Genomic DNA, 13,669 nt, shown 5'->3' with positions numbered 1-13,669 from the left:
TACATGAACTGGTACTCAAGATGAGGACTGCTCTGCCACAGGGAGGTCCCCGTAGTATCAGTTAAGCTCCCTCCCTCAGTCAACAGGTGAATGATGCTAACGTGAAAGTGACTTTCCCAGTGTGTTAATAATGTTTTGCATCCCCACATAACTAACAGCCACTGCATGCAAGCTCAGTAACACGGCTACCTGCGGCAGGCTGCAGAGTGCTGGACACGATGCCCTCCTATACCATGATCTTCCTCCTGGCAGAGACTGTCCAAGTGCTCTGCTTGGGTTCACTCAGATCCTCGTACATTTTGTCCTTGTCCCCATAACTATGAAGCCACAACCCATCCACCTCCTTCCATCAAGCCACTTTCACCTTTGAAAAAGATTAAACTGCAAAATCCTTTATTTTCATTTTTTATAACATCTACAGGTATCCTGGACTATTGCATTTCAATGCCTATTAAGAATCTACCATGACTTTTTTTATTGTGCTAGTATTTTATTAGGATTATTACTGCTTATTTGAGTATTCTGGTTACAGAATTGTAGACACTGAATGGTTTGTACCATCTCTACTTATTTTTTGTTCATATGCCCTGTATGTGATTGCAGAACATGAGGCTTTTCTGGAATGCATACTATGTTAGAGCAGAAATGCCTGCAGTGTAATTCATTCATTCATACATTCATTCATTCACTCGCTTCCCAAAGCTAACCATGTCTGCCAGTCTGAAGCACAAGCTATGCCAACAGATCCCCAAGGAGGAAAAGAAAAAGTATTTTGCACCACAAACACTAGCTTACGGCATGTCTGTCAGAAAACATGACGTGGGAATGTCCTACAACACGGATTTTCTAAACAAATGTGGACCAGCTCTTCACAAATTCTTCCACCTCAGCCCCGAGCAGGCCGTGACTCTAATCTATAGAAACAAGAATTACAAGGGGCTGTGTCACATCAGAGGATGGCAGGACAGTCCACCATGCCTAGGCAAATGGGCAACCAACTAAGCAGCAAATGTGCCTACAACCTCTCATGGCCAGGTAGCCACAGGCAGCCAACAACAAGTGATACTTCCCCCACGACATTCAGATTTCGGAATGAATAACTCCTTTTGTACTTTTTGCTTTCCATCTACACATTTAAAAAAAAAAAGAAACATTCTTAACACAATGGCCACTTGAGCCTACTTCATAATTTTGGAGTTGTAAATGATCACGAAGGGGCATCAGGGCTGAACATTCCCATAAAATGTCCCAAAACTAAATTTTGAAAATTAAAATTGAAGAGAATAGCTGCTCTTAGGGGGGCAGGGGGGAGGAAGCTTCAGAAGATGTCATTATCACAGGTGTTTCTGCTTGGTCACCTAAAAAGGAAAGACAAGGCCAGATAGATGTGAGCACATTTAAGAGGCAAAGCTTGGCAGAATCTGTATTTGGGATTGCTCAAAAAAAAAAAAAAAAAAAAAAACCACATACATACATGTAAACAACACACAGCTTTTATAGCTACTCAAATTTCTTATCCATGGGAAACAATTTTTGCCTAAAGAACAAAATATTCCCACAATGAAAGAAAATAATGCTACAATACCAAAAATTATGACCTCTCTTAATTAAATTCCCCTATTTTTAATCACAAATCATTCCAACTGACTTTTTTTTTTGAGACAGAGTCTCGCTTTGTTGCCCAGGCTACAGTGAGTGCCATGGCGTCAGTCTAGCTCACAGCAACCTCAAACTCCTAGGCTCAAGCAATCCTTCTGCCTCAGCCTCCCGAGTAGCTGGGACTACAGGCACTCGCCACCATGCCTGGCTAATTTTTTCTATATATATTAGTTGGCCAATTAATTTCTTTCTATTTATAGTAAAGACGGGGTCTCCCTCTTGCTCAGGCTGGTTTCGAACTCCTGACCTCGAGCAATCCACCCGCCTCAGCCTCCCAGAGTGCTAGGATTACAGGCGTGAGCCACCGCGCCTGGCCCCAACTGACTTTTTATGTGTCTTAAAAACTGTGATAGCCGAATATGTCCAGTTTCTAATGAAGAGAAAGAAAAATATCAGGGTAAGTGGCATTCAGGACATCTCAATGCATTCAGAGTTCAGAACTCCTCCCCCAAGACATACCCATCGGGGCAGCATAACCTGAAGGTAGAAAATATTATACAGCAACATTTATCGAGCCTAGACAGGTCACCCTCCAAAATGCAATAACACCCAAGAACAAACAAGAAAGTAAACTGTTTAGGAGTCAAAATACTACCCCACCAATTTGGAAGGGAAAGAAGTAGCACCATTAAAGTTCTAAGTTAGGGTGCCATGGAACCACATGCTCAGATCAACATGGATCTTCAAAATAAGATCAACCCTGATACTCCAACTCACCAAGGCACATTCACAGGTTGCACACTATAAATGATGTCTTTCCCACCTACATGCTTTGACCTTCACAGTGCATGCGAAATTGGAAATTTCCACTTAAAATCCAGTATCACTAACAATGGACCTATACCCTGCATGGCAGCAGCTGTCCCCCCAGCAGATGAAGCAGAGGTTCTTACAGGCCACACATTCCACGTCACTGGGTCAGCGCTGCCTGCCTGGCCCTGGAGTCCTCTGAGTCCCTGAGCCCTTCTCCATTATGTCAAGTTACATCAGTGACAGCCCACGGGGCGGTAAGAGTAGAAGGGAGTTTGGAGATCATTTGACGGGGGCCTTAAGTCTCTCTCCATGGAGCTGTTCCACACTTTGAAAAGAGAGAGTGTTGGCATGCTTTGGCCTTGCTAAGGAAGGCATGAAGGTGTCACTTCTCTATGAGGAAGAGGAAGAAACACATGAATGTAGCTAGTATGCTTGATTTCAGACCACCAGTGAGAGCCAGACCCAGCCCATCTACCTCGTGATTCTTCCCACTTTATGTACTCACTGGTGTCATCCTTCTGGATACAGAGAAACTGGCCAGGACATTTCGATTTTTGGCAGGACACCATTTCTAAGCACTCAGTGCCTGGCAGGGTCCTGGGCACACAGTAGACAGGAAAAGATGTTCGTTAAGCGAAGGAACAAATGAATGAATAAGTCAATGAATGAAAAACATAAGAGAAAGGTAAGAAGAGTTTCTTCTGTGGGAAAACAACAAAGATGTCCCTTGATAAATGTCTTCCATAGTATCATGCCCTCAATTTAAATGACAGAGGAGTCGGTACACAATGAAAAATGAGAGACTAATGTTTTCAATACAATGTAGCTCTTAGGAATTTTAAGTCCTTTAGAATGATATTTTTTCATACTTGACTAATACATAGACCTTATTAAAGAACATACATCCCATGAATTTCAAAGTTGATTTACACATTATTTGTAGCACATTAGTTAACTATGAACAAAAACAAATCAGATATAAACTACCTATACTCATAGCGTCAATACATTTATAAAACCAACACAAATTTACAAAATTAATGGAATGAGAATGAGCAAGTCAGCTAATCTGACAGGGTGTGCGGTTTTACTGAAACTAAATCTCCACAGCCAGTGTCATCGTGGCAGCTCACGTGTGGCTCTCTTGAGCACACTACTATGATCAAAACCACCTTCTCCCATCACTTTCCTACTGAGACCGCAGAAATCCAGCACTCTGTGTTGTCGGTCACCTTCAGTTTACACGAACACACTGTTTGCATGCCAAGCTCCCCTTGCTGCCTTCCCTGTCAGCCCATGACAATGCACGTGTGCTGTGGGCTGCCACACGAACACAAAGCCAGGTTTTGAAGTTGTGTAGTCAAATCTATAATGTGAGAGTCATCCAGGTGATTAGGACTATGCACACATTAATTTGTTTTATCTCATCATCAAATGTAAACAAGAATGTTTAGTTTTCTAAAACCTCCAAACATACACGTAAATACCCCAAAGAGTCTGTGGTCCCACTTTGAGAAGCCCTCTTGACATGCAATGTTCGCGGTCCAGGGAAAGCAGTGCTTACATGCCAGGAGGGGTTTTCCCAGTCAGTATTCTGCATCCCAGGTCCCTCAGGTGTCAGAACTCCTGGGTATTTAACAAGGTGAGACACTGATGTCCCTCAAGGTCAGGGGCAGGTCTACACAGTCTCACTAGTGCTTAGTGAGATGTCAAGGACAATGTCAATATCCGGTGAATTAGAGAAAGGATTGAGGAAACAAACATATTTGCACTACTACAGATATATACCTAGTTTTTATGGGAGATCTAGCTTTAAGGGTTAAAATTCACTCTTCTCTTTTTTATAATTACTCTGACAAAAGCAATTATCATTTGGAAGACCCCAAATATTTACAAGTTGAAGCAATGAATTTGTTTTTTTGAGAAAATAATTCCAAGGAAATCATATGTACATAAAAAAATTCCACCACTACCACTTCCCTCTGGGAGACAGTGTTTACTTTCCGTTTTACAACCTCATACAAGACTAATATAGTCAGGTGAAGCAGCCCTGAATACCCAGGACAAATTTCTTTCAAACTATGCTCTGCAGTCAAGTACTACCTAAATTGTAACAACTTATGCATGAAGCTGGAATGTATACTGCACATGCCCTCTTGGGAGAACAAAAGGAAACACATTTGGAATCACCTAACCTTTCCTAATCATACTAACCTTTCCAAACATCTAAAGGTTCTCCTTTCAGCCATTAGCTTCTGAACCCATGGGGTTCAAAAGGCAGATCAGCATGACGTAGCTAACTCCATTTTAGAAATGAAAAAAAGACGATTTAATCTGTGCAGAGACCGAGAAACAGATATAGATTTTTAAATGCTTAAAGTGACAGGTGTAGTATAACCATGAATTTGAACAGTAATTTGGGACAAGAGCAATCAAATTTCAGGTTCAAAGAAAAGCTAGAGAAGAGTCTGTAGTTCTGGGAGAATAGTCTTCCCAATGACACTCAGTTTTAAGTGTGTTTGCTTGTTTGCTGAAACCATAAGGACAGAATAAATCATTTTTCTTCAAATTCTGAAAGCAAAACTCTGAGCAATCAGTGAGCTCTGAGGGTCAGAGCAGGCCACTACCCAGAAGGCAGAAACCAAAAGTTCTCTAAGGACCAGGCCAGAATACCTTTCTAGGATCAAAAGACCAAAAAGAAACTACCACCTTGAGATTAAATTCAAATATCAGAACCAAATGCAACCGCCACCAGCAAATAGAGTCCATAAAACCTAAGCCATACACAGATACACACAAAGCCCAGGAGGAAGGCTAGAAGGTTAAAGGCAAAGCTGTGGTATTCTAAACAGACAGGTTTCTCCCACTCAGCAGGGTAATGATACACATAATTGTGACAGAGGACGTGTTAAAAAGGAAAAAAAATAAGTTACAGAACAGCAACAGTAAGAAAAAAATAAAACTATACAGATACATAGACATAGATTTAGATATTAGGACCCTGGTTCAGAATCTAGAAAAGGCAAAGGAACCTCCAAAAAACCTATGGCTAAAGCCAGGAGCAGCGGCTCACACCTAATAATCCTGGCACTCTGGGAGGCCGAGGGCAGGAGCATTGCTTGAGGTCAGGAGTTGGAGACCAGCCTGAGCAAGAGGAAGACTTCATCTCTACTAAAAATGGAAAAATTGGCCAAATGTCATGGTGCACACCTATAGCCCCAGCTACTGGGAAGGCTGAGGCAGGAGGATCACTTGAATCCAGGAGTTTGAAGTTGCAGTGAGCTACAATGACGCCACTGCACTCTAGCTGGGTGATGGAACAAGACTCTGTCGGGGGGGGGGGGGGGGGGGGGGGGGGGGGGGGGGGGGGAGAAAAGGAAAGCTATGGCTAGCCACTGCTAGGTCCCAAAGCCAGTACCAAAGGTAAATATCCCATACAGTCAACACCACCCTTGAACCTCATCCAGGACTGGGATAAGCTCCCCTTCGTGTTGCAAGGCTAGAACAAATCTTACCTCCTTGGATGAAAACCAGACAATACTGGCCATGTGTGTGGAAAAACAAATACATTTATCACATTAAACACTACAAACCCATCCCAAAGTACCAAGATGCTCACATGTTAAAGATACCCAAGAGCTGAGATCAAAGAGAGCTCATTTGCCTTCCTCATCTCAAGGAAGCTCAGGGCCATAAGCTCACTGAGTGGAAAAGAGGGGAAACTGAGGAAGATGGAGTCAATTAGCCTCCCCTTCCTTTCCATCTGTTGATCTCTGTCTTTTACTCACTCTCTTATCCTGTTTCTGGCCTCTCCCTTGCTCACTGTCCACGTGTTTCTCTCTTTCTTTGCCTCTGTCTCTCCTCCCCTTTTCCCATCTTGCCACATGCCATACCATATAAATTAAGTCAGCTGATGAAACAACTGCACTATTACAAAAGAAGACAATTATACTGAAAAAAACTAAACTGTAACCCAAGATGGGGAAATATAAAAGAAACCCTGATCTATGATATACGGAGTATATAAACCCTATATATGAACCCTGATATATGGAGTTTCCTGCAAATAACCCTCTTGCCTTTAAATGTTCCTTGATGACAGTACTGAAACGCTGCCTCTGCCCACTGGCAGCTACTTGTTTTTAAACATTTCCCAGTTAACATGGGATTGGTGTTTGATTGTTGAGCCTTTCCGTTATGGTTCCAGTGCCAGCTGTACCCTCCTGTTCCTGTCTGGGAGAATGTGAAGTTCGATGTTAATGTACCAAAGTGAATCAATTCACAGGTAACACTCAAAATCTCAAATGGAGTTGAGAAAACTCTGGAAAGCTTCAGCTCTCAACTAGAGGAGAGAGATGGGCCCCCACATCCCTCTCCTCCATCCCTCCTCAATCAAATGTTCAACACACACACACACACACAAAACTCATTTCTTTGGCTATCTTTTGAACACCATGACCAGCTCACGTCAGGAACTCAAACAAAAAACAATGAGGGAATCTGCAAAAGAAATGGAGAAAACACACACAGCATGAACTAACTGCTCTCTCTCCCGCTCTCTCTCTGAATACAGACACATGAACTAAGGAATTGAAGAATACAGATTTCTTGGATTCATTCAGCAAACATTTACTGAGAATCTACTACGTACAAAAATCCCTTTCACCGATTTCCCTGGCACCAGAAATTGAGTAGGCTACATTATGTCTGTTCTCTGACTGCCCCACCCTCCCATCCTCCTTGTCTTCCTACTTCCAGGACTTTTCTTGGCCTGGGACCACCTTCCTTCCTGAATTCTCTTACATAACCCTACCACCTTGCCTGCTTCACCTCGTGGCTGACTTTATCCAAGCTTACCAGAACGCGGCAAAGGCCCATCCTGACCTTGCAGAAGACTTTTCATACCTGCTGTGCTCAGGTTAACAGGTCACACAACTTCTTGGGACACTCTCCTTCACAATCTTTAAAAGAAAGGGTCCCTCAATTCTCTAAGAGAAAACAAACTGAAGCATGCAGTGGTACACATCCCAAAAGCCATTTTCATTCTTTCATAAGGCAATGTTATTTTCTAATATCACAATTACTGATGACTGGGGAATTTAACTCAAATTGCTTAATATTTTGCTTGAAAGGTCTTTGAAATGGAAACCCTATCAATCAATACTACCATGGTCTGTCTTTACAGGAGCCAAATATTCTTATATTTAATATCCATTCTTCTCAAACAGGTTATGAATACTCTGAGGACAGCCCCCAGAGATAAGATGGAATGTCAGATGGGAAACAAAGCCACAAAATGGAATGGCACACCTTCCTAGAGTGACAATTTTCCCCTTGAAAGAAAACATCTTTCATATTAAAATAAGCCCAATATATTATGTATGAAAATGAACTTTTGTTGTTGTAAAGATAAAAATGCCAGATTTTAAAGACAACAACTGCTTGCAACAGCCTATTGGGCTATGTCCCCAAAATATGGAGTTTCCTGCAAATAACCCTCTTGCCTTTAAATGTTCCTTGATGAAATTTTTGAGAAATGTTTCACCCACACTATGAGCACCTTGAAGGCACAAACTACATCTCATCCTTCTCTCTGTCCCCAGGGACCTAGGACAGTACCTATGACAGTATCTGGCACATAGCAGGCACTCAATAATGTTTGTGGAATCAATTTGGTTGAAATAATGGCAATGACATTATCAATAACAAAAGGTTTTTTATCACATTTGGATGGAAGGAAGGAAAGGTGAACAGCTGCATGAGGAAGTGGAGTAGAAGCAATTCAATCTACCAAAACAGCTAACAGCTGCCATGGTAACAATCAGCTGAAGCAACCTGGTTTAGTTCTTTTCCTCTTGAACAAGTATAGGGAGGCAAACATTGTGCTTGTTAATCTCACATCAGAAGGAGGTGGGACTTAGGACACAAGTCTACCAGGTGACACTGGTGCTCATTTAATTTAACAACCTCTGAAGTGTTTGGAAAGGCATTGTGATAATACTAATGCTACCAACAATGCTAAGTCCTGGTTTGTACACTGATCCTAAAAGGGTCACTTTAACCATTTAAAGGTTAAGTGTGAAATATTTACTGCTAAGACTAGACAACTGTGAAAAGCAGATCTATACATACACATATATAATAGCTAATATGATGTGGATTCATCCTGCCTTATTCCTAAAATTCTTACTTTTTTTAACTAGCTGGACCCAAACTAAGTTCCAGATGAAAGTTGACTCAAAGAGTATAGTTTATAGAAATGTTTAAATTTTGCTACTTCCCTGGTGGAGACAGGGCATTTTAATTCATTTGTAAATAACAGAAAAGATCCTTACCACACCCACTTTCTCTACACAATCCCTCTTCTACTGCAGTGAGTCACTCTCCGTGCCTGGAGTTCTCCTTACTTTCCAAACTGGGGGGAGGAGGAGGAAATGAGGACTCCAAGCCCTGCAGGTCTAAACTCCCAAGCAACAAAACAGCACACCGACCCCTCCCGGGGCTATTTCCTTTTCTTAGATTCGTGAATTGCCAACCAAAATGCCTTTCAGATGTTCTCAATAATAACAGGCAGAGTTCAATAAAATTTCAGCTAAAATCCAAACAGAAAGCAGAAAAACACTTACAGCACTAAAATGTTTGTTTTGCGAGAGGGAAAAATAGCTTGAGACATACCAGGACAGGAAGGCATGCACAGTTGCAAATCAAACTCAGAAGAAAACCTGAACATCTCTTCCTGCATGCCTGAATCCCACCTGTAGGCATCCTCTTACCCCCAAGAATTTAGTTTGTAACTTGATATTTTATTTCTGTCGGAGTCATAGCAGCAGCATAAAATGTATGATTTTATCGTTTTATTTCGTCGTATTGAAAAGCGAGAGTTTTTCAGTTCACAAGACCAAGGATCAAATCCCTGCTCTTTAGCTAGGCAAGTCCCTTAACACTTCTCGGTCTAATTTCTAGATCTAAGTTTCTCAATCAATCAGAAATAAGCAAAGCCTACGTCCTAGGGATGTTCTGAAAATTGAGAATAAACTCTGTAAAATGCCTAGCACACAGCAGGCAACAATGAGTGTATGCGTCCAGCAATATAAATGCCCAGTGCCTTGTCTGCATAGTCTTAGGAAAACAACACAGCCGAAAACTATTAGAGAGCATGCCAAATTGGCAAACAGCCCGGGCCCCAGCGCTAGGGTGCAACCTGGAGGCCTTGGGTGGAAGGTGATGTAATCAGGCTGCATTTCAGGGTGGCCGGTGCAAATTAACAAGGTGCCCTTCGCAGGCTCAGAATTCCGCAAGTAAAACTTTCTCCCCAAACCCTGACTCTCCGGACGCATTCCCTCGCCTTAACTCTAGGGGGGTCTCGTCTTGGAAAAGTCAAAACGGGTAGGTGAAAGGAGAAAAGCAGCTCACGAAGAAGAGTCAGGGTCCGTCGCGTGCGCGCCCTGCAAGCTAAGAGGGAGCGAGGAAAGCAGGAACCGGCATCTTCACCTCCCGCCCCCAACCCACGCACGCACCTGGGGATGAACTTGGCCTCGTCCCCGAGTCGCGCCTGGAAGTCCAGCCAAGCCCGGCCTGGGCTCTCCGGGCGCCACGAGGCGGTCAGCGCCGCCGCCGCCGCGTCCTCGTCCCCCTCCTCCTCCTCGCTGTCCCGGCTCTCGGAGCCCGCCTCGGCCGCAGGCTCGCGCGGCCCCCAGCCCCGGCGCCGGCCCCCGCGGAGGGCCCCGCGGAAGCCGCGCGCGAACTCCTGGAAGGTGATGGCGCCGTCGCGGTCGGCGTCCAGCCGCTGGAACACGGCCTCGGCGTCGGCCGGCCGCACGCGCAGCTCCGCGCACAGCGCGCCGAACTCCTCGCGCTCCAGGCGTCCCGAGCGGTTCGCGTCGCACGCGGCGAAGGCGGCGCGCAGCCGGGCCAGCTCCTCCCGGTCCCCGTGCGCCTCCATCCCGCCTGGCGGGGGCGGCCCAGAGGGCTCCGGAGCGCAGCGGGCGCGCGGCCGGCACCCGCGGCGGCGACGGCGGGAAGTCCGGGGCCACCTGCTGCCGCCGCGGGGGCCGCGCGAGTCCGGCTCGTCCGGCCGGTTAGACCGCTTGCGAGAAGGTCCCGGCGGCGCTCGGCGTCTGGGCGGGCCGGGGGCGTGGGGCGGCTCACTCCGTCGCGGGTCCCTGCCGCCCCGCTGCAGGCCCCGGGAGCTGCAGGGTGCGCCCCGACTCCGCGCACCCCGAAGCAGCACCCGCCGAGGACTGCGCGCCCGGCGACGCGGCGGCACTCGCCACTCTCCCGGCCGCCGGCTCGCCCGGCTCCGCCCAGCCAGGGAGGAGGAGCGCCGGGTTCGGGTTCCCACGCCTCCGGGCGCCGGCCGTGCGCGCCGCGCGGGAGTCGGGGGCCCAGGCCGGGACCGGGGCGCTGCCTTAGCGCCAGCACTGTGTGCTCGGGTGGAGCCGGCACTCCGCTCGGCCCAGACGTGGTGCTGCCTGAGCGTGGGAAGCTGCCAACGGGACAGAGAGGGAAAGGTAGGTAGGGGTAGGATGCGCAGTGGTTAACGCTATGTGCATTTTGTGCTCTTCTAAGTAAGGAAACTTGGTAAACTTCTCTATATACAAGTTTTCTTAACAAACCAAAGCACAGGATTTACCGGAAGACTCCATTCTCTAATTTCATTGCAGTTTTATTCCAACATTAAGGACGAAAAATTTCGTCCAACATTATTTCGTCCAATATGCTTAATATTGCATATTAGAAATTACATACATCTTCCAAATGCAAACAATTCTTCTCAGTCTTTGTCTTTTCACCCTGAGAAAAAATTAACCAAAATCGCTTGGCAGGCAGCGTTCTTTTAAATAAAGACTAGGGTACTTTTGGGATTTTTTTTTTTTTCTTTTAAAGAAACCTCATGGAAATTATATATCCAAAGGTACGTTACTCTTTGGTTTTAAACACTTACTTGTACAATATTATTGTTTCCTTAACATTGACTGCTTAATGGATACGAGATTTTTTTTAAGTTATCCTTTTTGGTTATTTAATAAAAGTCTTGTCAATCCATTTCCAGGACTCTCTCCATTTGTCATATGGTTTATCCTGCAGGTGATTCTCAGAGCCTGTGAAAATACATTAGTATTTGGGTTGTTTTTACTTCATTCACATTACCCATTCCCTTTGCATTTTAGACTCCTTTTAATTTACTGGCATTTCTTTTAGTTATGACTCTGTATTCTTCTTTTATCTCATTCTGGATTCTCTTTATCACTTACTACTTTTATTTTTTTAAATATGGTAATTAAGTAGGGGATTTAACTGGCACATTCCCTCCAGGCTACTGTTCTTAAACATAAAGCTAAGTGATAAACATCTGAGGAACTGCTTCTGCTTGAAGAGTATAATAAACATGGTCAACATGAACAGCTTTATCGAGTTATAAATACTACTGATAACCTCCATTTGCAAATTTAACTGATGAATTATGAGAGGCATTTCATTGGAAGCCCTCTTCTTAGCAAGCTAATTGCTAAGTGAATATAGTTTTATACAATTGTATAGCTAATATTTGAAATGAATTTTACCATTAGTGCAGTATAAGTTGTTATTGATTTTGAGATTATGTGCTTTCCTGTTTATTCTAAAGATTGATTTTTCCATATAAAGTAAAAAGTGGCTAGCTTAGTGATACCTTTAAAGCTTTATAAATACACTTATTAAACTGTCTCTTTGAACTATATGTTAGCAATTAATAATTATCTGTATCTTTCAAAATAGATGAGTTAATAATATTTTAACTGCTTAAGCAGAATTGCTTTCTTTTTTTTTTTTTTTTTTTTTTTTTTTTTGAGACAGAGTCTCGCTTTGTTGCCTGTTGCCCAGGCTAGAGTGAGTGCCGTGGCATCAGCCTAGCTCACAGCAACCTCAAACTCCTGGGCTCGAGTGATCCTTCTGCCTCAGCCTCCCGGGTAGCTGGGACTACAGGCATGCGCCACCATGCCCGGCTAATTTTTTTATATATATATCAGTTGGCCAATTAATTTCTTTCTATTTATAGTAGAGACGGGGTCTAGCTCTTGCTCAGGCTGGTTTTGAACTCCTGACCTTGAGCAATCTGCCCGCCTCAGCCTCCCAAGAGCTAGGATTACAGGCGTGAGCCACAGCGCCCGGCCCAGAATTGCTTTCTTGAAAACTATTTGCACAACTTCACTCCTGAATTTCCACTCTGACCTTTGTGCTTATTATTTCTGAATTCTTATATTCTATGACCACTTTGCCCTATCCTGGGCCCCTTTATTGAAGTCACCAAGAAACATGGATTATTCCAAATGTCTTGTGCATACTTTTTATTTCCACTGATATTAATCTACTTCATACCTATTTTATCAGTTATTTATCACTGCATAAGAATACAACCAACCTGTAGTGATTTAAAACAGCAGCTGTTTTATTTGTTCATAATTCCATTGTCATCAGTTCGAGCAGGGCCCAGCTAGGTGGTTTTTCTCCTGGCTTGCCTGGGATCACTTGGGTGGCTGTCATAGGGACTCAGCTGGGACTAGGTGGTCTTAGAGGGTCTCAGTCACATGTCTGAAAGTTGGTGCTGGTGGTTGGCCAGGCCATGTGTCTCAGGAGGGGCTTTGTTGCATGGTAGAAGTGTTCCAAGAGGGTAAGCCCCACTGGGCTTTTCACAGCTCAGCTTGCTTCATATCTGTTGATATTCACTGACTAAGGCAAGTCACATGGCAAAACCCTAAGTCAATGTGGGGGACTATATAAGGCCATGGGCACAGGGAGATGTACGTGTACTTCATTGGAGGCCCTTACTGTAACAATATGCCACACCTAGGGTACCAGGACAGCCTCTACAATATTCTTCCATGCTCCTGTCCTGCCAGCCTTAGGATCGTTCTACACAACCACAGCCAGACAGTCCTTCTCAAACACCAGTTATTTTGTCATTCTCCAGCTCTTTGGTTCTCAGACAGGTGGAAGTTTTGTTCCCCAGGAGACATTTGGCAATGTCTGGAACATTTTTGGTTGTCTTAATCTGAGAAGGGAGAAATGCTACTGGCATCTAGTATGTAGCTGCCAGGGATGCTGCTCAATCCCCTGTGTTAACCAGCACCTCCCCTCCCCCCCAGCCCATTGCAAGGAACTTTCTGGCTGAAAATGCTAGCAGTGTTTGGGTTGAGAAAGCCTGCACCCTAGCTCATAAACCCCCAGTGGTGCCCCAGTAAAAAGAACCAAAGGTAAATTCTTCATCTGAGCATTCAAT

General features: G+C 44.4%; 1 protein-coding gene across 1 annotated transcript in view; it reads right to left on the bottom strand.

Moving 5' to 3' along the window:
• The window catches only part of RASEF (RAS and EF-hand domain containing), a 76,331-nt gene extending 65,977 nt beyond the window's left edge, over positions 1–10,354 (bottom strand). The window contains exon 1 of the mRNA XM_012779836.2: positions 9,930–10,354. Coding sequence (XP_012635290.2) covers positions 9,930–10,354 — 425 coding nt within the window. The remainder of the gene's footprint in view (positions 1–9,929) is intronic.
• Positions 10,355–13,669: the final 3,315 nt, after the last annotated feature.

Source organism: Microcebus murinus, chromosome 12 (assembly GCF_040939455.1).
Source record: "Microcebus murinus isolate Inina chromosome 12, M.murinus_Inina_mat1.0, whole genome shotgun sequence".
Classification (NCBI taxonomy): Eukaryota; Metazoa; Chordata; class Mammalia; order Primates; family Cheirogaleidae; genus Microcebus; species Microcebus murinus.
The sequence above is the reverse complement of the archived record's forward strand: the minus strand, read 5'-3'. Positions and strand labels throughout refer to the sequence as shown.